The 26,374-nt window shown below is 42.2% G+C and overlaps 1 protein-coding gene across 4 annotated transcripts in view; it reads right to left on the bottom strand.

Moving 5' to 3' along the window:
- Positions 1-26,369, bottom strand: part of DROSHA (drosha ribonuclease III) — an 82,942-nt gene extending 56,573 nt beyond the window's left edge. For 2 of the 4 annotated variants that reach the window (XM_075417142.1, XM_075417139.1), the window contains exons 1-13: positions 26,300-26,369; positions 24,159-24,268; positions 22,142-22,999; positions 18,408-18,500; positions 17,216-17,447; positions 16,164-16,305; positions 12,659-12,813; positions 9,578-9,658; positions 7,455-7,541; positions 7,260-7,346; positions 4,153-4,224; positions 1,683-1,764; positions 302-376 (exon numbers count right to left, since the gene is read on the bottom strand). In XM_075417142.1, coding sequence (XP_075273257.1) covers positions 302-376; positions 1,683-1,764; positions 4,153-4,224; positions 7,260-7,346; positions 7,455-7,541; positions 9,578-9,658; positions 12,659-12,813; positions 16,164-16,305; positions 17,216-17,447; positions 18,408-18,500; positions 22,142-22,992 — 1,957 coding nt within the window. In that variant the 5' untranslated portion in view covers positions 22,993-22,999; positions 24,159-24,268; positions 26,300-26,369. Of the gene's footprint in view, positions 1-301; positions 377-1,682; positions 1,765-4,152; positions 4,225-7,259; positions 7,347-7,454; positions 7,542-9,577; positions 9,659-12,658; positions 12,814-16,163; positions 16,306-17,215; positions 17,448-18,407; positions 18,501-22,141; positions 23,000-24,158; positions 24,269-25,596; positions 25,617-26,299 lie in introns of those variants that run through there. The other 2 variants (XM_075417140.1, XM_075417141.1) reach the window with 2 other exon arrangements.
- Positions 26,370-26,374: the final 5 nt, after the last annotated feature.

Below are 26,374 nucleotides of genomic sequence, written 5' to 3' on the forward strand. Positions count from 1 at the left end.
CCATCTGAAGGCAGGACAAGGGTGACCCAGCACTGCCTAAAATCACGACAGAGATGAAAGCTGGAAGTGACACTTCGCCTGCCCATCTGAATCCCAGTTCTGAGTAAACCACCCACGCTGCCAGCAAGCACCACCAGCTTCAGATGAAACCACCAGATCTCTACGCTGACTGAACCATTTGACTCACAATAAGTTTTTTTGTGGGGTTTTTTTTGGGGGGGCGTGGTTTTTTGGGGGGTTGTTGAGGTTTTCTGGGGGGGTTAGACCAAATTTCCATAAAGCTATATAAGACAGACATTACCTGGAAGAAATCTCACAAATCGCGGCATGAAGTGAAATCTGGGGCAGCAAACAGAATCACTTTCAAGCGAAGGACCTTAAATATGAAAACAATACAGAAAATTTATGAACTGCAACTTATTTCCAAACAAAGAAAATGCAGTGGCAACCCTGCTGCAAATGAAATCAATGAACAGTGATTACATTTGACAGGGCCTAAGATTCAATGAGAAAAGTAACAAAATGCACAGCAGAGGAACAGAGTACCAACTCCTAGTGAAAGCTTTTATGTGGACAATTACAAAGAGAGCTACAATAACTTAAAAATAAAAAGAATCTAACAAAACCACAGGAATTTTATTTAAAACAGTGCTACAGAAAACAACTGTTTTATGTAATTAATTCACTTAAGCCTTACAGACACGAGCGCTTGTTTATTAGTCCCTCCCAATTAGTGGGGTGTTTCCTGGTTACAATAACAAAGATAACAAGGAAGTTTCCACGATGCTATTTTGTGGGTTTTTTCGTTTCCTATGTCATCATCCAAAGCTTTTCATGAAAATAAAAACAAAAGCAGTAAGTACCTTGTGTTAAAAAAAAGAACAATCAGAACCAGTGATACGAAAGACAACATTGTTATTAGACTACATTCAGTATCAAACCAAAGAATGCTACAAAAAATGTATGAAATTTGTATGCTCCTTTGTTCGACTGCAGTAAGAGCAGAGTGCACCTCCACAGACAAAGTCAAGACACCAAAACACACCCACAGATTCTGAAATGAAATTCCTTTGATATTCTCGGCTTTCTTTTAGACCAAGGGAAAGATCATCCCTGAAACTCTCCTTTGTCGCAGTCTTCACAGAAACATATATTTTCATCTTGTCAAGTCAAAAACATTCAGCTATAATGATATGTTATCCCTCTACAGCTGTCTGCATGACACTGCTTTGTAACTTTACTGTAGAGAAATACTGTATGAGTAACTTGTTTGTTAGCTTGTAAAAACAGAGAGAATAGTTTACCTGACACCTTGGCTTTCAAAATACCATGCATATGGTACTGTGCAGTATTAAACATACAATAATATTTACTGTTTGATTAAAAAGAACAGTTTTGGATTAAGGAAGAAATTTAGTTTATCTGCAAGAATACAGTGCCAAGTTTGTGCACTGTAATTGCTTCAGCCCACAGTAATGAACTCTAATATATTTTATCTGCTTGATCAACAAAGTGGAAGCTTGTCCCTCTCAAGTAAACCAGCATTTAACTTTGTTCTTTTGAGGCCCTGCCCCACTTTTTTCTCTTTAAAACCAAAGAGCATAACAAAATCGAGTCCTATTTACAAAAGCTGCAGTCAGTTGGGGTTTTGTACGTCTTTGTCTTCCCTAAATAAAAGTTACCTTTAAGATTCCAGTCATAGAGCTCCAAAATATCTTTGAAGAGATATGAAGAGAACAGCTCAAGACCTCTTACGCAGAAATTCTGGGGAAAGAAAAAAATAAACCAGAATTATAATTCTATTATACTGTAATATAAATAATGCCATTCACATATATTTAAATAAAACAACAAAACAAAGTCTTCATATTTGCCAACTGCTAGACATTGGCCTTTGGAAACAGTATTGATATACCTGTAATCAGCTACTGGAACACAACACAGTGATCTCTTCAGAAAGCACTGTCAAGAAAGCACCGTAATAAAGACTCTTTAGTTCATGTCCAAATCAACACCATAGGCAGAAATCATGAATCTGCGATAATTCACCATGCACTAAAACCCTTTCATGTGAGTAACTTCAGCAGATGACATATTTCTGAGAAGCACCTTTTTCATAATTCACTTCTTCCTACACATTCATATTCAAAGTTTATAAATCGCCACCTGTGATATCATGATCACTTCCACAGCAACATATCAGCACAAGGTAAATTGAAGATTCTGACCTCAACAGCCAACAGCAAAGGAGAGGAGAAAAAACAGAAAAAAAAAGAACGGGATTCTTTTCATGAAGTGGGGATGCAGGTCCTCCAAAGCAAAGAGCTTTCACTCAGAAATGAAGGAACAAAAAGCCTTCCTTAACAAACAAAATCAGGTCAGGTTGATATAAATTGTACGTGTATGATACCAGCCATAAATTTCAAAATCAACAAGATTTCAAGATCAACAAGATAACCTGATGAAATTCAATAAGGGCAAGTGCAGGGTCTGTACCTGGGGAGGAACAACCCCCTGCACCGGTACAGGCTCGGAGCAGACCTGCTGAAGAGCAGCTCTGCGGAGAGGGACCTGGGTGTGCTGGGGGACGACAGGGTGACCATGAGCCAGCAGTGTGCCCTGGCTGCCAAGAAGGCCAATGGGATCCTAGGATGCATTAGGAGGAGTGGGGCCAGCAGGTCGAGGAAGGTTCTCCTTCCCCTCTGCTCTGCCCTGGTGAGGCCCCATCTGGAGCACTGTGTCCAGTTCTGGGCTGCCCACTTCAAGAAAGATGAGGAGCTACTGGAGAGAGTCCAGTGGAGGGCTACGAGGATGGTGAGGGGACTGGAGCATCTCCCCTACGAGGAGAGGCTGAGGGAGCTGGGCTTGTTCAGCCTGGAGAAGAGAAGGCTGAGAGGGGACCTCATAAATGCTTATAAATATCTGCAGGGTGGGTGTCAGGAGGATGGGGCCAGACTCTTTTCAGTGGTGCCCAGCGACAGGACAAGGGGCAAAGGGCACAAACTGAAGCAGAGGAAGCTCCAGCTGAAGACGAGGAAGAACTTCTTCCCTCTGAGGGTGACAGAGCCCTGGCCCAGGCTGCCCAGGGAGGTTGTGGAGTCTCCTTCTCTGGAGATATTCCAGATCCACCTGGACAAGGTCCTGTGCAGCCTGCTCTGGGTGACCCTGCTTGGGCAGGGGAGTTTGACTGGGTGACCCACAGAGGTCCCTTCCAACCCCTACCATGCTGGGATTCCGTGAAGACAATCTCTTTCTCAAGAACGCATTAGTACAGACAGTCTGCAAATAGTGCTGCAGCCAATTGCTGTACCCAACTGACCAAGAGTCCAAAAAAATTTCAAATTCCCTATTTTGTTTGGTGGCCATTTGTTGTTTTAGAATAAGACTTGAAGACAACACAGCAGATTCAGTGGCAAGAAATTAATTGCTTTGATCATATTAATCTCAGTGATGAATTTCAGGGCTCTTGCATATATTTAGATGCTGTTGAGCAACAAAAAGAGAGATAACTAGGAAGAAAAATGTAAATATATGTGACTAAATTAAACATTGATCCTATTTTTGTAGTTAATACGCAGGGGTGTTTCTGTACCTACACATGCTGCTCCACTGCAGCAATTTACTTCACAAACTGGCTTCAACAGGGATTAATTTGTAATAAAACCACAAAAATTATGAAATGAGTGTGCTTTGTTTGTATCCACCGGGAATTTATTTTGGCAACAGCTTATACCAAGTACTGATAAGCCATCTTCAGAGCTTCAAGTTCATGATTAAGCTTCAGCTCTGCCACTGACTTCTGTGGTCCTGGCAAACCAGCACCTCCATGTGCCTTATTTTTGTCAGCTGTAAAAGAACGATAATGCCTAACTCAGCTGACAGATAAGAGTACCTGACATGTATTTTATATAACTTAAAATGAAAAGAAGCTATGTATATAAGCACTTCTTACTTTTTGATTTTAATATATGATAACCTAGGTAGATGGATTTATGCTATTTCCTGTGACTACAAGTTCCTTTTCAGTCCTTCATTCAGAACACAGCCTGTCTCTTACAGACTTCACGAGATAGGATTCTGAAGAGTTTAATCCATTAAGCATATCAACAGCTCATAACCCACTCTGACTTTTTGACTAATTATCCTTCTTACCTCAGGCATCATCTCCTCAATGAAATGAATTGTATAGTCAATGTTAAATCTGATTACTTTACATAGAGGAATCTGGAAGGAAAACAGAAATTCAGCATGAAAAACTACACAACATCAAGTGTATAGTTAATACAGTTTTGTATGCAAAGGTATTAGTGTGCTGAAAAGGGCACTTATTAAAACAGCTGCTCTGGGGGATCATGCAAAGGCAGGAATGCAAGCCTGTGCAAGAGAAGTAACAGTTCTAACCTCCACCTCTGTAATGACACAGGGCTGACAGGAGGCATGGTAAAGGAAGATTAAATAATGCCATCTACTGGAGATGAAATTTTGTTCAGAAGAAAAAGAAAAGCTCAGTAAACCTGTGTCTTCTCTCACTTGTATATTTGGAAGTGAATTTACTGTTGGTGATACAACGTGTCAGATCAATACAGTGACCTGAAGGCAAGGTGTTTTAGCACACTGCCAATTCTGTTAGCTATACTGTCTTAAAATACGGCTTTAAGTCATAGCAACACAATATAAGAACTTCAGGATAAATTTATAGTTTTATGTTGTTTTCATCCTGTAAGTATTCTCAGAAGTTCCCTCAACTAACTAGCAAGACAAGCATCTAATTCCTTTTTTCACCTTTGAAAAAAGGTTCCTTCGTTTGCAAAGTCCATCGACTGCTGAAGGTGTATGATTGGTTCTTCAATTTGGATTTTTTAAAGCAAAAATGCTAAACTTCTAAAAGACTACAGAAATGCCTAAACCTACCCTGCACATCTACAGCTCTTAGTGAGTTTTACTATTCACTGGCCTTGCAAGCATAAAAGAATCTTAGAACAATTCAATGGTCTGTGAAAGTGAGGCAACCCAAGGTTATTCTGCATTGATAAGCACACAAATAAATATCTGAGTGGTGCTGGGGTTGCACTGTAATCAATGGACTTTGCAGAGGTGCCATATTCTGCTTGAACCTCCTTGTAGCCCACTGTCAAAACACTTGACTACTTTGTCTACAATAATCTGTTGGTATCTGCATGATCAACTAAGGAGCTACACCAAGCAACCAAGCAAAAAAATGGCATTTCCTACAGTTTGATAGGATATTGAATGTGAATACAGAAATAAAAACCCTTGGAAGTCAAATGTCCCATTCAGTATCTGTGGAGAGGAAAACTTGTCACATTTAAATCAGCAGGGCTTTTTTATTAAAAATAAAAAAAAAGAAAAAAAAATAGAGAGTATTTGCTTGCTTTCCAACATGTAAGCTCAATCAGGAGAGGATATTCTGATACAGAAAATCAGTACCCTGGGGTATTTTTCTTTGTATTGAATGGAAAACGAATGTGACCATGACAAAAATCTCCATGAATTAGAGTTCCCAGTACACAAGCAAATACGTATCAAAGGAAAATGTGGTTGGTACTACAAAATTGGTTTGGTAGTTATATTGAGAGAATTATAATTTTTCTTACGACTGTACTAACCATTTTCCCTAATATCTGACCTGCCTAATTATTACTGAGTTACAGTAATAACAGTAGTAAGACTTCTAACAGTGTGCAAAGCTAAGACTTCAAAACACAGAAATTTGGTTCATTCAAAGATGTTGGTGTTGGGACTTCTATTTTTGCCACCCTTTGCCACCTCCCTTTTATCAAATACGTTCCAAAATGTCTCTCAAACAGGAGCTTTCATGTTGCCAAAAACCATCGCAAGACAGCAAGAGACTCCTTCCAAAGGGCTTTATACCTGTTAGCTGGTGTTGCTTTGCATTCAACTCTGTAAAAAAGTAATCATTTGCTGCTGATCACTTTCCTTATTTGAAATGAGAAAAAACACACATGCACTTCACGGTAAGAGTAAGCTCAACGTCTTCATGAACTACTCATGTCAGACAAGACGAGTTTTCCTTATTCTCTGTATATTAAAGATTTCCGTAACTCTCTGCCTTCCTGTCATGCAGTAGACAGAAAAATTATAAAGATATGGTAGTTTTTTCACCCTTTTAATGGGGGTAAAACACAACTGTTCCCTTTGGCTCATTTGCAAAGCGGAAGTGTAAAGCCTCAGGACAAGTCTGCCTTGAACCCCGAGGCTGAGTTAATGCTACCTGGCAGGACTGCTCCTCACTCCAACCCCACAGGCTGAACTCTGCTCTCTTACCGACTTCTCACGAACCTTACAGTCCCTTCCCCTGCTCACCAAAAGTAAATTTGGTGATATATAAATTACGCAAGCAAACTGCCACGAAAAAAAATGCTTTCTTCTCAGTGCCTCTCAGTTCCAGTATTCTTGCATCCCAGTCCTGTACTGATAACCATTCTCGTACTGGGTTTTGGCATTGGTAGTGTAGCGACCAATAGGTATAAAACCCAGGAAACTAAAAAACCCTACAACATTTGAAAAAATAGTTCTTGCAATATCAGGATAACAAAAAATCTTCAAATGTACAGAAATTAAATATTTGCATATTTTTCATTCAGATATGGCTAACTCAACTTATATTGGAAAAGCAGGGCAGTCGGGTACCAGTCACGTATTTCTCTTGTTATATTTGCTTCCAAAACATAAAACTAATTGCCTTTAAATGCCTACAACTTCTAACAAAAATCATAACTTGCCTAGTTCCTGAAGCAGCTGAACAGATGTTAGAAAATAGTGGATACTTCTAAGTAAGTTTTTAGAAGAGAAAGAAATCCCTTTAGAGTGCATCTCGAAAAAAGTCCATTTGTCACTTAATAAAGGGAAAACCTTTTTTTACTGTTGTTGCTGTTTTTTAAACTTTTTCAGCTTAACAAACCTCCTCATCCAATTTAAATCCAATTAACAGTTTTAAGAATTTATTCCACGGTTTCTTTCACTTCCAAACTGTGAAATACGTAGAAACATTACTTCTGTGGACATCACAGTCTCCGTCACAGTTTGAAGACAATGTTCACCGCAATTAGGCAAGACAAAACCTGAGACTCATGAGCACAAATGTCTTTCTCATGTCCCCGGTGCTGGTGAGATGTTTGTAACCTACATGTACCGATGTTTTGGAGAAGTTCTACTTGAGGGCAGAAGCAGCTCACCTTCCAAACAAAGCCCATGTACGTAGCAATGAACATACTTACGTTTGTTAGTGGAGCATGTGCAAACATTGAGAATCCCTCAAAGATATATTCATGGTCATCATACTCAATGACAGTAGGTCTGTCTGTCTAAAAAAAGGAAGCAAAATCACCACAGAGTAAGCAAGAAGTAGTACTACCTCCATCGCTGAAAACAAAATTAGAGTCCTAGTTAAGAGTTATTTATACCGTACTTACTAAGAAGTTTGTGGGAGGCGACACAGTGATTCGATAGTGGTATAGTCTTCCAGCATTGTTGGTCATGGGGCGACATGGTTTAATGGGCTTAAAGAAAGAGATAAGTAGAATTAAGTGTAGAGTCAAGGCAAATTTAGATTAAAAGAGAGAATAAAGCATTTCTAATAGCCACGAAATATGCACTAGGAAAAATTAAATAAAAGCAGGTAGTCATAATTAAGCATTCTGGGAAGAGGGAAAGTGGGGCTTTATCTACATTTTCACTTTCAGAAGTATTTTTAAAGCTATTCAAAAGGAAAAAAGGGTGAAAAACATCGCCGTGATTTTTTCATTTTCCGTTTGAATTTCCATCTTTCTTACACACAGCAGTTAGTTGTTTACGTACCAGACCACTTTCTTCCTTTATATAAATTCGTTTCAGGAAAATGATTTTAAAAGCTTATGACAAGAAACCTGGACCTCACATGAGAAGATCTCAATGTATGTTATCAAGATAGACAGGTACCAGCTCATCTGCTTGGGACAAATCTGGCACTTGAAGAGAAAGGATTAGTCTGTCGCCAAGCAGCAGCTCTGGTAATCCTGCTCCGCCTGAGAGGTCCGAAGGGGCCAGCCCTCCGTGCACTCCCATGCAGCACCAAATGCTGGGGATTCATGTTTGCTTCCAGCTTGCTCTGAAGGTTTAAAGACCTAAAACTCCTCTGCAGTCAGACAAAACCAGTTTCTTGTATGCCCTACACCCAGCTTGCTGCAGTACAGAGGCTGCCACCAGTCTGTTCAGAATCCATCTGTCGACATGGCAAATAAATAAATAACTAAATAACCAAATAACTAACTAGAATCCCTGCAGCGAGGGGGGTACTGCTCTGAATAGCAGTACAAGAGTTGGCCTGATGGTGATGGCAAGACAGCCACACCACTCCGCAGCTTCGTGCACTTGGCAAAACCCATCCAGTTCAGCCCCAAATTAAGCTTCTCACTGATGTGACAAGACAGTTACAAACCAGCCAGTTTAAAGCCAGGAAGTTTTATCTACAGGCCGCTGTAAAAACCAGTATATCCTAGGAGATTTTCTGAAACCTCAAATTCCCAGCTGGCCTTGATGCCAGAAGCAGCTGCCTTCATGCAACAAGTCTCCTGCTAAAAATTTCTCCCTCCTTTTCTGCAAGAAAAACACTAGCAACAATGTGGGAAGGAACTGATCCTGAACTGGAGTGATATACAGTATGACCAGAGCCACTTTTCTGAAATGGAATAATTCACAGAAATAGTCACAAATCCTTAACTGCAGAGAAATAAAAGAATGTTTCAGTAGATATACATAAAAAGACATACTGAAAAATGAAACTCTTCAAGAAAAATTCAAAGGTAAATTGTAAAACCTACATATTAACTTTCTCTAATTCTTTCATAAGAACAAAGTTTTTTAGAATAAAAAAGCTTGAGGTGGTCCAAGTACCGCCTGTCTTTCCAGAAACAATACTGATTACGAAGCATGCTCCGTACATATAAATATCTCTAAGGAAAAATAACCAAACACTATCTCAACAACATTTTTCAAAAGGTACTACCACTGTAAAATGTATTTCAGGAAGCTGATGGAGTAATATTTTCTAATCACATCTTCATAAAGAACTTGATAAGCTGTCTGACAGCGTGCAGAGAGCACTGTGCACAGCGCAGACATGCCCCAGCGCTAAGGCCAGAGCACCTCCTGACAAGCCTCCTGCCCCTGTCAGCAGCAGAATTACTGTTTTATTTACTTTTCTTCTTACTTATAAAGCAACCCCTTCACAAAGGGGGCCCTCATAACTTACTCATCCAGTTGAAGATGGCAGATCTTTGACCACCAGTTCTTTTTTATTAACGTACTTGCGTTTCAGAAACTTTAAACCCCACCCCTAGAAGTAAACAAATACAAGCAAAAGTTTTCCGCAGTTTTCAGGTGGATTTCATTACCAGTATAGCGTTTTAAATATGAGGTTACACAACTAAGTGATTTAAAGTTGCACAGGAATTTTTACTCAGCCTGTAAATCATGGAAAAAACCCCTCAAATCAACCCGAGTATGACTTTACAGCAGCAAGTTTGTATTCGTAATTGCAATTCTTAGAATTCCTTACCTCTTCGCCAGGATAAATGCCATGTCTTATTCCTGTTCGTCGGGCTTTAGCACTGCACTTGCACAAAGGTCCATCATTCATCTGCCAAAAACAAAATAGGATTCTGTTTTTATTGAAAAATGGTTTTGGGAAAGTATGTTGGTTTTAATGCCTGGAGTGCTGATGCTTCTAAAAGCCTGTCATGCTTAGATTAAGTGGATGTTCTTAAGCCAATAAAACTGAAAACAGCACAGACTAATGTAAGAAAACTGCACAAGAGCATTAGAACTTCATCACTGTTTCAGAAGCACAAGACTGAAAAACGGTCTCAGCAGAATTGTACCACTCTGCTATCATATACATCTTTTCCATTTCTTATACGTACAAACAGCACATTGTCTGCCTAAAATGAGATTCAGGTCCTAAACATGCACATGCATACATCTGCATGCTGAAATCTCCATGTTCAAACAGTTCCACTGACTGAAACCCCTTCCTTCATTTCCTCTTCCACGTGGCAAGGCTATCACCAACAGTATGCAAAAGCAGACCATTTGGAGATTTTACTTGTTACTTGAAAGAAGTAATGGGAACACTTCAAATGCATATGGAGAACAGATCAGCAAAAAAGAGGAAGGGAAAAAAAATATCCACTTCAGTAGTCTGTGTGAGTGCACCGCATAGCTATATCAAAAAGGGTCATGGCACACGGTATAAAGCTAGTGTCTTTCCACTTTTATGACCAAGTTCAATGCAGGCTATCAACTACTGCAATACCCTAAAGCTTTCTGCTCTTAACATCACGCCCATTGCAGAAATCCAACAAAAAAAACCTCAGAAGCAAACCAGAGAATCAAATGAAGTTCCCAACCCCAGGCTTCAATGGAGTTTTTCAGAGTTTGAATCCAAAAACCGAAACATTCTTTTCAGACTTAGGAAAAACTCAACCACCTTGCAATGCAATACAAAAACCAGTAGAACGTTCCACACCATTACAGCAGTCTGAAAATGGAAACAAGGTCCATGGCAGGGCTAAACTGTACCATCAGCAAATAGATACAACGTGAAGATACCCCAGGAAGCAAGCGCCACCAAACTGGTGTTAACATGGTCCTCAGACAGCTGGGAGAGGGACACAGCTTTTTAGTTCTGATGTTAATTCTCTGACTGTTAATCTCAGTTTGATTTCTTCAGACTGGAGCAGTTCATACGTGCAAAGGAACATAAATAGGACGCTTCTCTACTCCTTTGGGAACTTACTCATGCAATCTTAACAACAGAGTGACAGGACAGCTTTTTGTTCACGCTTTTTTTTCCACACTCTTCCACCCTCGACGAAAGTAGAGGCTCAATGTAATGGAATCATGCTTATAGGTAAAAGCATACTTCCTCACTGGCTTATACAGCCATCAAGCAGAAGACAGTTAAAAAACGCAGTCAATAGCAAACTGCTCATCACTCCCCCCAAAATAAAGGCCTACTGAGGCGATTAAAGTAATCATCACTAATTTTTTAAAATCTCCTCCTTGATAACTCTTAAAACTGTCCAGCACTAACACTGCCTCTGTTACATTAAATACACAGACCGAAACCGAGGGAGATGTGAGGCACCTGTAAAGCTTGGAAAGCAAGTCAGACACATACCCATCTTGTCCCTAATGACACAGCCCATGGAAAAAAAATGCAGAAGAGCAATCAAAGCGATGATAAAATGATGTTGAAAGATCATGATTTTACATATACTAAGGCAATGGCTTCTGGCTTTCTCTGACCACCAGGGCAGCACAAACACTTGCAAGCAAAAAGCCACTGTGGTGGCATTGGTTTTAACAATTTCTTTCCTGGCAACTGCCAGCACCGCAGGATAATATCCAAAATAACAAACACACTGCTCAGACTGAAGGGTTGGGAAGATCCATCCTGAAAATCCAGTTCCGTGTCAGACAGTGTACTTGTGTGTGCCAGTGTGCCCAGCAATCAATCCTGTTTTATGCAGTGATAGTCAGAAAGCGTTTTGGCATACCAGATAAATATCTAGGCAAACTTCAAATGTTTTCTGATAAAATCTGCTCAGAAGTAGTACAGCACTGACAAGCTCACCACGATCTAATGGCAGCCCCTTCAAGAAAGACGAAGAGTCAGTCTCAAAGTTTTTGGGAAAGGAAGTTTTTCAGCAGGAAACTCATAAACCACATATTCCTCAATCTATTCATCCTACAGTTATTCCACTTTTATTCAGCTAACATTCTGGCCTGGAACATTACTTTGAAGTGTGCCCAAGAGCTACACAATTTTTTCAGTTAAATACCTAAACAGTTTGCTAATTTCGTTTTCCATACAAATAAAACCAGCTAGCTATGTTCAATTTTTTTTTTTTAACTAGAAGCATAAATAAGAGTCTGTAATCGAATATTCAACAGGCCTTCAAATTATCACAGCAGCAATCAGCATTGCAGTATCTCTTGCACACGAAACTCATGCATCACACAAACTGCCAGAAAAATAAGTTTACCGAGATGCCACTTGACAATGAGATAGAATAGACTGTAAAATACTTAAGAAAGATGAAGATGGCAAAGTTGCAAAAAACCCTAGTGCAATGTATATATTCAAAACAACACTTCATGAGCTCAGCAATTACATTTAATGAGAACTATAATCTCCATGCAATTACAAAAGAACCATTAGATAAGAAATTAGGAGCATTAACTGTGTATTTAAAACATTATTTATCATTATGAGCTGAGAGCTTCCAGGTGAAAAATTTGTAAAGGAGGTAAACATGCTGCCTTTTCTCCATCCCAGAATTCACCTCCGTACCTTCACCCCAGGGCTAACAGGACAGCACCAGTACACTGTTAGCAATTCAGGTTTTATTAACAGTCAGACATGATTCCAGCTGAATAATCCCCAGGATTCATGAGCTGGCACCACACGCTTGAAATCAAAACTGAATTGCTTTGAAGAAGATGAGAGAGAAAAGGGCAGTAAAAAACATGTGTTGAAATAGAGGTCACTCAGCATATTTGACAACAATGCAGAATTTTCAGTCTACAGGGAGAATGACTTTCAGACACATGGTACTTTTTCCCCCCACCATACCTGTCCTGGATCATTGTACCACAGTTCTTCGTGGAGACGATCAGGGTGCGCTTTTTTACGCTTAATTTCTGCAATGACGTCAAAAACTTCTGAATCCGAACTGCTAGAGCAGCTGCTGTCATCTTCAGAGTCACAGTCTGAGTCACTGGAGCTCTCTGATTCACACAGGGAAAACAAAGTCAGCTGAAAAACATTTCCACACACTCTCTTCTCCAATACCAATGCATTCTCTAACACGCCATAGCTAACTGTAGCATACTGAAAGTTACTGAAGTTGTGCATGACTTTCTCACTAACGAAAAGAGGGACAGCAACTGCATTTTTAATTAAAAATGACAGCAAATGCTATGGATATTAAATGCCTACAACAACTGCATCTGTTTGCATGCATGAGAGATTGCTGTTTGGGTGTCCTGGAGCACCACTGATCAGCTGTAGAAGAACAATTTCAGTTACTTGACATTAAGATTATAAAACTATGTCAGGAGGAGGAGACCAAACTCTTTTCAGTGGTGCCCAGCGACAGGACAAGGGGCAATGGGCACAAAGGGAAGCAGAGGAAGTTCCAGCTGAACAGGAGGAAGAACTTCTTCCCTCTCAGGGTGACGGAGCCCTGGCCCAGGCTGCCCAGGGAGGCTGTGGAGTCTCCTTCTCTGGAGATATTCCAGACCCGCCTGGACAAGGTCCTGTGCAGCCTGCTGTAGGTGACCCTGCTTCAGCAGGGGGTTGGACTGGGTAACCCACGGAGGTCCCTGCCAACCCCTAATGTTCTGTGATGCTGTGATTACTATAAAGTAAAAAAAAAAAAAAGGAAAAATAAGAGAGAGAAAAGAGGAAGAACACACATCAGGTCACTAGCATGAGCTAAGCTGAACCTCTTCTTGTCTAAAAGTTGATTCTGCTTGCTATGAGTAAAGTGCTTCTGTCTGGTTTCATTTTACCTAAAAATGCTCCTGTCTGCAGCAGGATGCTGTCTATTTCAGCTTTTCGAAACAGCAGACCTGTACAGAATTGTTCTAGAACATGTACTGTTAGATTTATTTTTCAACATCAGCTGTTTCTGATAAATCCATTATCACATTTTGGAAACCACAGACAAGAAAGCCTGGAACTACTGGCTGAGTGAATCCAGTCATCAGTTTTTTGGAAGCCCTGTTCTGCGAGTTTTCGTCCTTACGCTTTTTTTTTTTTGGCAACATTTTTCTTTGTATGAAAGGAAACAATTTTTCTGATGGATCAGAGGTGACAACAATGATGAAGACAAAGGACAAAAAAGAACAGAAGATGGTCTTAGACTTCTTAAAATGTCTCCTTTGTGGTATTGTCAAAGTAATGTGAATAAGTGTCTGGACTTCATAAAAAAAAAAAACAAAACACACAACCCCACAAAAACCCCCGAGCCCAATCTCACATATCTCTAACCTCCTGCTGTACTTACAAGTGACACCTTTTCTTATGTATGTAATGTCACTTATTTCCACAGATCTTCTCAGCTCCAATTTAAATGTCTTCAGGGCCAAGACATATATATATGCAAGTATGGTTTATTATTCTTGCAAGGAGGGAAGCAACATCTCTTCCATTTCTAAGCTGTGACTTAAGAGAAAACATATTTCTGCACTGCCAGTGCTTTGAAATACTGTGAAACTATGGTTTAGAATATGTGTATTTACTGAATATGAGACTCTCCTCAGTTAAAAGAAAAAAGCGTGGGAGAGAGAAAATGAAAGAATATTACTAGTGAAATATGCTTTTTTTTTTTAAAGAAAAAAAAGAAAATATGAAGATGGGTTTTTCTGCACTCCATAAATCAGCATAAGGTGTTATTAAAATATGTCCTTAGGACATATGATTTACATAGGTCATATACACTCAGTTGAAATCAAGTTTTGCCTAAATGTGTGTACACGTACATTCCTACAAATATTCACAAACACTTGAGTTTTAAAAGTTCTCTGACAAACATTAATCAGTTGTATAAGTTGAATTTTAGGTGCAAAATGAGTGTGGGACCTGTGAGAGTAAGCCGGAGTTCTGAAAGACCAACGTAAGACTTTTGGATTTCATGTATTGAAATCAACCTTTCATGATCTAACAGTGTTCTTGGGGTGCACTGCTATGTCACCACAATACAGAATTTCTGCTAAAACCATGGCAGAACAGAGACAGCATTTCTCAAGGACGAGATCAGACAAGCAGTCAGACACTAGAGAAGCGTGGCTGCAGGAGAAGCTGGCACAGACACCAAGTCAGCCGAGGGGACCAGTGCAGACGCAGAGCCTTCAGGTCCTCCACAAGGAGCAGAAAAATAAACACGGGGACGTTACTCTTGGCCCCATCCTACTGTAGCCTGGAGCAGCAAAGGAACTCTTTCCGCAGAGATCTGAAGAAGGGAAGCTTTATACAGGTGTTTTGAATGTAATGGTTTTGTCCTCGCTTCATCCACATGAAAATCTACCTCCCAAAAAACTCTACAGCTAACTGTTAATGATTCCTGAGTGACTTCAAACATGTGCAACTCCACTGCTCAAAAACACGTAAAAGAGGTGTTTTCTTTAAAAAAATGATTTCACATTGTATTTAATCTGTGTTTGTTTTTTTCTTTAATCCTTATTGTCTCTTTTTATGCTGCCGGCATGCAGCTGACCGTGTCATTATATACCGGTATTTCAACTTCAGAATTTTTAAAGAGTTACCAAGCTCAGATATGAGAGTCTGAAGCAGCCCAACGGCCAAACATGATGCACCAGTCAAAAAGCAAGATATCTAAATTAACGTGATACGCCTAAGAATTTCTTGAACTAATGCAACTGGCTGAAAAACACACTATGAAACACTGAAATGCTGGAAGTATAAAAAGAACAATAGTTCTCACAAAACAAGAAAAATAGCTTTCACTGACTTCTGAGTAGACAAACTGCTATCAAAGAGTATGCCTTGCTAATTCAACCAGTATTTCCCCAATAACTGATATAGCTGGCAGACTTCTTTCACTGCAAGGAGATCCATATGGGTGGTGCACGCCAATGCAGACAAACTATGTTTTGAAAACTTATACTTCTGTATAAGATTATGTAAGCAGAGTTGCACAACCAAAATACAGTCCAGAAGAAAGATGAACCCAGTGCCATAACAAGCAGCCATACGAGTTTATCACGACTACTCTTGCCTCCTTTTTAGGAACACAAGACCAAGAGTTCCTCAAAGCCTCTTGTGCGCCATGCTTTGGCCTGTCTGATCATGCTCAGGGTGCTTTCATGCCACGGAAGAGACTTTAGCATAAGGCAGCGCTGGATACTCTCCATTTTCCCTCAGGCTTTTCAGGTGAAGACTCTAGCTCTATTTCAATCAAAAGTACCAGTAAAACTCCCATGGATATGCAATAGGAAGGAAGGACTTAAAAAACACGGATTAACCTACTAACCTTATTAAATACACACAACTGCCAAAAACAGATTGACTACAGATTATTCAATTTCAGAGCTTCGTCATCATTTCTGCCTACCTAAATCTTCATCCAGCTTGGTCTTCGGTGGCTCCCACGGTGGCCTGGCTGCTTTGGCCTTTGCCTGTCGCTTTCCTAACTCCTCGTCAAATTTTTCATACAGATCTCGGAGCTTGCTTGTTCCTACCACAGTGGAGTCCCCCTGTTAATTAAAAAACAGAACAATAAAAATAACAAAAGACGGTGTTGAAATAGCACATGAACACAACATGTACCAGCATTTCATGATGAAAAGCAAGAGGGGCAAAGACAGATCTCACTGTAGTTCAATGAAACATGGAAACACTTGTTAAGGTTTTACCATACCATTACGTTGCTCCACCGGGTGCATCAGCAGAGAAATTACTTCCTATGCTGGTGCATTGTCATCAAACCTTTGGCCTAAGAAAGTAGAACTATGGCTAAGCATACTTAGCACAGCTCAGCATTGACTTTTAAGAGGTTCAGAAAAAACAGAAGACTTGTGAAAGTATTTTGCAATTAAAAAATAATTTTATCACACACAAGAAATACACAGCTCAGCTCATTTTGCTGCCTGCTTTGAAGCACCAGGAATTCACTCTCCATGTCCTTCTCAAAAAACCCCACAACCAACCACAAACACAAAAAACCCCCCACAAAAACTCCAGAAACCTTCCCTCCCATGACTACTCCACCAACAACTGTTATTGTCAACTACAAAGAATCCCAACTTCCTGCTTCTGGACAAAATTTCTCCAAGGTTGAGAGAATATATGGTGCTTCAGGCATCTTTGCTCAAATATAGGTATAATGGAACAAAAAAACCCACCCTTCCCTCCTAGAGACAAAAAAGTATCTTTCTTCCAGGTACCACTAATCTGCATGAAAACAGACAGAAGAAACTGATGAAAACAGAGAAGAATACCAACAAATAAAGTCCTTAAAAGGGTTCAAAGACTGAGATGGTCGGGAGGAGAGAAAGATTAAATGACACAGAACATGGTCCTGCTGAAGGGCTCACATTAGTCAAGTAATCAAAGAACCAATAAAGGACCATGTACAGTAATTTTAGGGTTCTCTCACAAACATACCACTTGATCCATAGGGTCATTAGAATAATAGCTTTCAGAATGGGTACAGCGAACCCAGACTGGCTTAAGTAATTCCTCATCTTCCTCTTCATTTTTTTCAGATGCATTCTCCTCTGATTCTTTGTCTTTGATAGCGGTATAATTTTTTTCTTTGCTGGAGCTCTGGTTCTCCGACCACCTTTCTCTGTCCTCCTCCCATCGGGGTCTCTTTCTCTCTCTGCTTGGAGACCGGCTTAGTGGGAGAAAGTAAACAAAAGCAATTCTCTTTATTATTTTAGCAGTAACAGTTTTATAAGGAAAAACAGTTTGCTTCAGATGAGTACAACACTCTATCACATAAATTACAGCAAAATCCAATTGCCTCTTCTTGCTTTTAACCTGCAACATAAAGAACACTTTGTAGTTCTGACCTACTATAAAAAAATGACTTAAAACTGAAAATGCTTTTGTATTTTAAACCTTATTCGAGAATTAGAATGAAAACACACACGTTACTTCAGGTTAAAATTCGTACTTGCATTCTAGATTACTTTAATTTTGTTCCAAAATTAGAAAATCATCACTAAAAACTAAGTCACATTACTCACAACTAGAAGTTACAATACAGGTAAGTTTTAATACATAGCCCACAAACTATTTGCATGAGCAAAGAATCAGGGTTTTATTACAAGCATTATACAGAAGCCACGCTGCTTGTGCTACTCTAACTCTGGCACTCCTCTGAACAACACAGCTTGCGATATTCCTTACGTATCGCAAGAGTAATGCTTTCAAAAGCTGAATGTAGGAAAACTACTTTTTTTTTTTTAATCTACTCTACCTGCAAAGCAAGCAATGTTGCACTGATTTCAACTATCCAGGATTCAGAAGGAAAGGAGCAGCAATATAAAAAGAGCTCCTAAAAGATGATTTAAACATACAACGACTTTAGATAATCTTGGTATTTTACAGACTGGAAGTAGATGTAAGAGGAATTCTTTAGGACACAGCAGCGAAGCCCTCTCTCCAGAGATTAATCCTGTTTCTAACTCTACAAGGTCTTGAGATAACTGACATTTGCATCTATGAGCAGATGTTTATAAATTTAAGACACTCATCTCTTCTGAGTTTCAAACCAGGCACGTATGCACACATACATACACAAAAGCTCACATGCTCAAATACACAAAAGACTGAACGTAGCCTTCCTTACCTTCCTGCTCTCTTGTAATCTTTTTTGTAGGATCTGTCTGGCGACGGTGATCTTCTGCTGTCACGGTGCCTGTGCCTCTCCCTCTCCCGCTCCCTTGGAGAGTTCAAAACATAAGTTAAATGAGACACCTGGCATTTCATACACTCCACACCTGAAAGGAGCATAGAAGCAGGCTGAGATCATGTTACACAAAATAACACACACGTGCTTACTGCAAAAACCCCAGACATTCTTCATGTTGACCTTCAAGAAATTTGTAAAAGGCAGTCACCTATCTGCTCTGCCTTTGTCATACAGCCATCTATCTCAATACGACAGTTAACTCACACCATACAGAGGTAACGTCTATAAATTCACCACAGGACTTGTTGCCATTCTTCCTCTTCCGTTACAAGTGGCAAAGGGTAAGATTATTGTATCTTTAACTATTCTTAAAGCCTCAAGGAAGGGAAAGAAAACCTATTCCATGCACAATAGCTTTGTAAGCACAGCAGTCGTTCAAGTGTTTTCAGGCAAGCCCTCTCTTCCTGACAGCCACCTCAAGCATACGCAGAAAACTAAGACACAGAAAATCCCAATCACGCTGAAACTATCAATCTCATCTACAAGACTCAGCTTGCACATACACATAAAGAACTTGACCATCCAAACATATCTCTGGGGCAAAAGAGCTTTAAATTAACTGAAGGCTTGGGGAGGAGTGGCTGGAAAGTTGCCCAGCGGAGAAGTGCCTGGGGCTGGTGGTCAACAGGCGGCTGAATATGAGCCAGCAGTGTGGCCAAGAAGACCAACAGCATCCTGGCTTCTATCAGAAACGGTGTGGCCAGCAGGAGTAGAGAAGCGATCGTCCCTTTGTACTCAGCACTGGCGAGGCCACACCTCGAGTGCTGTGTTCAGTTTCGGGCCCCTCACTGCAAGAAAGACATTGAGGTGCTCGAGCGTGTCCAGAGAAGAGCAACGAAGCTGGTGAAGGGTCTAGAGCACAAGTCTTACCAGGAGCAGCTGAAGGAACTGGGGTTGTTTGATCTGGAGAGAAGGAGACTGAAGGGAGACCTTACTGGTCTCTTTGTAGAGGACCTGAAAGGAGGCTGTAGCGATGTGGGTGCCGGTCTTCTTCTTCGGTCTGAACATGAGGAAGAACTCATGAGGTTGACGGAGCACTGGAACAGGTTGCCCAGGGAGGCTGTGGAGTCTCCCTTCTCTGGAGATATTCAAGACCTGCCTGGACAAGGTCCTGTGCAGCCTGCTCTGGGTGACCCTGCTTCAGCAGGGGGGTTGGACTAGATGACCCACAGAGGTCCCTTCTAACCCCGAACATTCTGTGATTCTCCCACAGGTAAGAAGTGACAAGAGGAAACGGCCTCAAGTTGCACCAGGGGACGTTCAGGTTGGACAGTAGGAAAAAATTCCTCACCCAAAGGGTTATCAGGCATTGGAATGGCTGCCCAAGTAAGGTATTCAACCCCTGGAGGTATTTAAAAGACGCGTAGACGCGGCACTTCAGGACACAGTTTAGTGGTGGACTTGCCAGTGTTAGGATAAGAGTTCGAGTCGATGATATTAAAGGTCTTTTCCAACCTAAACACTTCTATGATTCTATGAAATCACTGTGTACATGAGGCAGAAAAGATCACACAGGCAGTTTTCGTACTCTGCTAACAGCTGACAACTCGCTAGCCCACAATCATTTGTGTGTCTCTCAAATCTCCTAGCAAATGAGTCTGCTGATACACACGGAATTCTAAATACGTGCCTCGGGTGGTTTGGTGGGCTAACAGAATGGGCCAAGATTATTTATGAACATACATATGTATGTTTCCAAATGCACAACATGAAATAGAATGCAAATTTACAAAGCACAAAGTTCATATAAATTATCTATTGCTCTTCCCAGCACTCATTGACCCTTCTCTGCCTGTGCCTTGCTCCAGCATGGATTTCAGTCTTCCAAGAGAGCATATTCTATGCCGTCTGTTTTGCTTGAGAGATGGATGCCATGCAAAAAACACACCAAGGCCGGCAAACAGTTCTCATTAAAATAAGCAGATACATTGTCAAGTAGACCTGGAAGCTGATGGCCTCAAGCAGTAATCCACAAATGTTTGAGAAAGAAGCTGCTGAAAACACGCATTTTCAAAACCTAATACTGAATTTTAAAATCTAAATAATGAATTGTGAAGTTATGCAGCAAGTATATGAGTCGCCTACAAAGAGCAGAAAATTCCACAAGTTCGTCATACAGAAAAGGGCAGTGTCTTAATGCCAGATGCAATGAGTTTTATGAAAATCCTCTTCTGGAAATCAAACTAAACCTACTGAATGCGAGGTTTGGGTGGGTTTTTTGGAATACAGCTGTCTACGGTTCCGAAATTAAATTTCTGCATTATCTAAATTAAAGCAGCTTCATGTCCACAGGCACTATGAGTCAATCCTTGTTTCACACGCGACACGAGAAAGCTCAGAGCTTCTAAAATTAAAGCACATGATCCAGGTGGCCTGATAAATATTTAGATACTTCACTTTCCAGTATCTCTCTCTGAATATTCTGACCTAGATCATTAGACACAAAAAGAGACACTATGAGAGCAAATAGAAGACACCTCAAAGATTTAACTGATGATGGTTTGCCCTAAAACACCACGCAGCAAACTGCAACAGGTCAGCTCGTCATTTGCAAGCTGTTTGTGTCTACAAAGCACTGGGACAGAAACTTCACAATACATCCCAAAATAAGCAGTGCGCACTCCTCCATCCGAATCATAAGATGTCACTGTAGCCTACAACTTGCCCATTTCTTTTGACTGGTGAACGCTGATTTTCACCCCAGTCCTCTCGTGAGATCACAGGCTGGCTTGCTGAGGTCTTTGACCTGAACAGAATCACACAGGCTGGTCTAAGCATCCACTGGGAGGTCCCATGAAGCCTGCACATGTCTGCATTGATCTACCACGAGGATGAGGACAGAGCAGGATGAAGAACACTGCGCTACACGCTTTTCACTAAACACCTCACTGCGGGGATGAGGTATGTGCACCTATCAGACTATAACCCCCCCACTCCCCAAGTGCTGATTCTCTACAAATACAGGGTGTACTCAAAGACCAATCCAAGTAACACCTGGAACCCTGACTCTGGCACCTAAATCTTGAAATTTGAAGTGCTGGGACTTCACCATTTGTAAGGCTTAACTCTGAACACTGTCTTTGCACCTATCAGACTATAACCCCCCCACCCCCCCAAGCGCTGGTTCTCTACAAGTACAGGGCGTACTCAAAGAAAGACCAATTCAAGTAACACCTGGAACCCTGACTCTGGCACCTAAATCTTGAAATTTGAAGTGCTGGGACTTCACCATCTGTAAGGCTTAATTCTGAACACTGTCTTTTGCAGAAAGTTGTGTCAACTCCACTTTCACGCCATACGCGCCTAAGTTGCTGCGGTAAACGCCCATGAGAGTAGAGCACTCCTGACCAATCCACCCCGTGTCCAAACAAGACTTTCTCTGCTTCCAGCTGTCTCCACAGACAAGGTCAACAAGGCTGCGAAGCTTGCAAAGGTGAGGCAGCAGCAGCGTACCTGAAAGGCGTCAGAACAGTGGCTCTTTCCGTCAGACCTGAGTACTGACTGCCTCCCAAGCTAGAGGGAAAAACAAGGGCGAGGAAGAACACTGACACAAGTACCATGGGACAACAGTGACAGCTTTCCCTCTGCAGGCAGAAGACACCTCCAGTTACCTGTTACGTTCGTAACTTCTGTGATGAGGCGACATCCTTCCTCTGTCGTAATCCGTCCGGTGCCGACTGCTTTCCTGCCTCCTCCTGTCCGGACTCCGGCCCCGATCCCGACGGTCCCCGTGGTTAGCAGACCGATGCCTGTCACCGTGGACGTGACCGTGTTCACGATGCCGGTGCTCATCATAGTGCTTGCTCCTCTCCGGAGACCGTCGATCACTTTGCGACTTCTCTCCCTGGTACTGACCCGCGTGGCGAAAATGGCCGCCGCCGCCGCCGCTGTTGGTAGCGCTGCTCTGGAAAGAGCCGGAGCCGTGCTGGTAGCTGCTGAAGTTCGGAGGTGGGAACGCCTGCTGCGAGTACCCTGCGGAGTACACGGGCTGGTAGGTGACTTGCTGCGGTATGACCGGCGGCGGGGGAGGATGCGGCACGGCGGGAGGAGGCATCATGTAAGGAAAGGTGCTTTGCCCAGCAGGAGTTCCCGGCACAGGAGCGTTGCTGGGATTTGGCACGGGCGGAGGAGCGGGAGGGAAGCACGGAGGCACCGGGAAGCTCTGCCTCATCTGGTGGTTTGGAAACGGTGGCCTCAGGGGACACTGGCTGATGGGATTTTGCGTAGAAGGGGGCACTGGAGGAGGATAGGGCACAAAGTCTGGCCTGGGAGGCATGTAGCCGGTGGTTGGGGGGGTTGAATAGGTTGTTGGAGGGGCGGTTTGCTGGTCATACTGGTATTGTACGGAGGGCTGTTGCGGGTGAAGCTGCCGTAGGTTCTGAGGGCGGTAGGTCTGTGTTGAAGTTCTCGCTCCTGGTCCCCCCTGACCACGGGGACATCCTCGCCCGGAATGGAAAGACATGGCTCACCTTTAATGAGGAAAACAAAAGTCCAGCGTCACACAATTTTTGTAGGATGCCCTTAATGCATTTGCAGGAACTGCTGCCAAAGTGCTGAAATTCCAGTTTCAGCAACTTCCTTTACCAGAAGCAGTGAATGATGCCCACTTGCACTGGGAGCTTTGTGCTCCTCAGACCTCTAGTACAGGTCACTTCTGCCCCTTTGATTCCTTTAAGCCTCTACCCCACAAAAGCACTCAGCTGTCTTCAATCCAGAACCCAAGCTGGACCACGCTCTCTGAATTTGGGCAATGTTAATTTCAATAATTGATGTAACAACTGGCAAAGGATACAAGCGCCTCTACTAGTACTCACTCGACACTTTGATGTAAAGCCTTCAGATACCTACACCAAAAAACCACTAATTTTAACAACGGCAGCTGTCATCCAAAGTCCCATAACAAGGACTCCCTTGTAGAACATGATGCTGAACTTCAGGCAGAATGACTTTATTAATATCTCACTGCAAGTCACCTGGTCCAACAAATCACATAAACTTTAAAAAAGACAGTAGCAATTTACATGATTTGAGACCCCAATTCATGAAAGCACTGAATTCAACAGGTATTTCAAAGTATTCTAAGTTAGCTAGGTATATTTTTGTGGAATGAGACCTTACAGGCTACTGAAAAAAAATTGTGTAGACTGTGCTGTTACTTCAATTTCATTGAAATAAACGGTTCCCAAAAAATCCCTCAGCTGTCTGCTCGGCCCTGTTACCTTTCCAGCAATTGCCACTGCTTCAAGTAGGCTTAAGTCTTGTTGAAAACTATGCATGTATTTAATGAATGGTATTAATGTTTATAAATGAAAACCACTGTGCTTCATTAGTTAAAATTCATTCTTTAATTACAATGTGAATTTTCAAACTGAAAAAAAGGAAAAAAAAAAGTTTAAAATAAAAAAGTCATTCAAGGTGTCTTGGCCGGAATGGAAGGAGAGAAAAAAACCAGTTAGTTAGGCAGCCACAGAACTCAAGTCCTGTTTTCCATAAAGGGGAGGGAAAGAGAGAAAGGAGACGCACAGACACACACACATAATTGGAAGGATCACCGGATAGAGAAAACAAAGCCACCCTTTTATAGAGGCTATGCTGATGCTGAAGTACAGGCACAGAATATTCTCCCACCTGCTGCCATGCAACATGGCCAACGTGGACTGCTCAGAGCACTGCTTTCAGCTGCATTCTGGTGCCACTGCCGCAAAAGGTGTAGCTTGCTGAGAGACAGCAGACGACTTCTAGTGAGAGGGAGAAAGGAAAAGAAATGAAGGGGGAAAGGTGGACATCAAGGAGGAGGAACAGAGGACCCTACGTCTCTCCTTACGCTTAAGGCTTAGTGGAAGCCACCGGAATCGGTGGTGGCGGCAGCATTCACTCCCTCTCCAGCGCAAAAGGCCAAAGTAAGTGAGAACCTTGCACTTCTAGAAGGTAGCAGCCATGACGGTAAAGCCACTTGTTCCTTCCAGTCAGCCTGTGCCTACTCAGTACCCTCCAGCCTTGTGAAGGCTCTCAAAAAGAAACAACAGGGCGGGGGGGGGGAGAAGTCCACTTCCATTATTTCGTCTGGCAATTGTGCAACCTTTCATCACTACTAATTCTAATCCATTAGACACTCAATCAATTTGGCTTTAATTCTCCAGTCACGATCTTACACAGCTCAGGTTCGTAGTAGAAAACTGTTTTATGCTTTGCTGACATTGACATACACGTTAACAGGCTGAGCTACACTCTTCTTACCTCAGACAAATTAAAGCAAAGGCCACTGTACCACAACACCTTGCCTGAAAGAACGTTTCTTTTTAACACATCATTGCATTCAAACAAGAGGTCCTGTGTATCAGCTGTCTCTCAAAAAGAGCTTCCCCAACACCAGGGAAACCACTCTGGTTCTATCACCTTAGTTTCACTGCTGCGGAACGCGCAGAGTCACAGCTGTCAAAAAATTAAAAAAAAAAAAATACATGGGCACAAACCGAAGCATAGGAAGTTCCGTCTGAACATGAGGAAGAACTTCTTCCCTCTGAGGGTGACGGAGCCCTGGCACAGGCTGCCCAGGGAGGCTGTGGAGTCTCCTTCTCTGGAGATACTCAAGACCCACCTGGACAAGGTCCTGTGCAGCCTGCTCTGGGTGACCCTGCTTGGGCAGGGGGGTTGGGCTGGGTGACCCACAGAGGGCCCTGCCAACCCCTACCATGCTGGGTTTCTGTGAAGACAATCTCTTTCTCAAGAACGCATTAGTACAGACAGTCTGCAAATAGTGCTGCAGCCAATTGCTGTACCCAACTGACCAAGAGTCCAAAAAAATTTTCAAATTCCCTATTTTGTTGGGTGGCCATTTGTTGTTTTAGAACAAGATTTGAAGACAACACAGCAGATTCAGTGACAAGAAATTAATTGCTTTGATCATATTAATCTCAGTGACAAATTTCAGGGCTCTTGCATATATTTAGATGCTATTGAGCAACAAAAAGAGAGATAACTAGGAGGAAAAATGTAAATATATGTGACTAAATTAAACATTGATCCTATCTTTGTAGTTAATACGCAGAGGTGTTTCTGTACCTACACATGCTGCTCCACTGCAGCAATTTACTTCATAAACTGGCTTCAACAGGGATTAATTTCTAGGAATAAAAAAAAAATTATGAAATGAGTGTGCTTTGTTTGTATCCACCAGAAATTTATTTTGGCAACAGCTTATACCAAGTACTGATAAGCCATCTTCAGGGCTTCAAATTCATGATTAAGCTTCAGCTCTGCCATGGACTTCTGTGGTCCCGGCAAACCAGCACCTCCATGTGCCTTATTTTTGTCAGCTGTAAAGGAATGATAACGCCTAACTCAGCTGACAGATAAGAGTACCTGCTCTGGGTGACCCAGCTTCGGCAGGGGGTTGGACTGGGTGACCCACAGAGGTCCCTTCCAACCCCGACCATTCTGTGACTCTGTGATTTTAAACGCCCAAATTATTTTAAAGCTCCCTCTACCGCAAACTTTGGCCACGTTCAGTTCTCCCTCACGTTTAGTTAAGAGCAGAAACAGCGTCCAGGACAAACCCCTCCTTCCCCCGTCACCAGGCAGAGGCGGCCGGTAACGCGACACACGGCAGGCAACAACGGGACACCGAGACCCGGCCTCACCCACCCACCCCGGCGGCCGGTAACGGCCCCCAACACCCCAGCACACAGCGCGACAGAGACAAACCCGACACCAACGCCTCAGGGACCCGTCCCCGCCGCCCGCCCTGACCCCGGGCCCGCCGAACCCACCTGCGGCCCCGCCGCCGAGGCCAGCCCGGCGCCCAGCGGAAGAGGAAAGCGGCGGGAGCGGAAGTCCCGCCCACC

This window comes from Opisthocomus hoazin, chromosome 3 (genome assembly GCF_030867145.1).
Source record: "Opisthocomus hoazin isolate bOpiHoa1 chromosome 3, bOpiHoa1.hap1, whole genome shotgun sequence".
NCBI classification, from domain to species: domain Eukaryota; kingdom Metazoa; phylum Chordata; class Aves; order Opisthocomiformes; family Opisthocomidae; genus Opisthocomus; species Opisthocomus hoazin.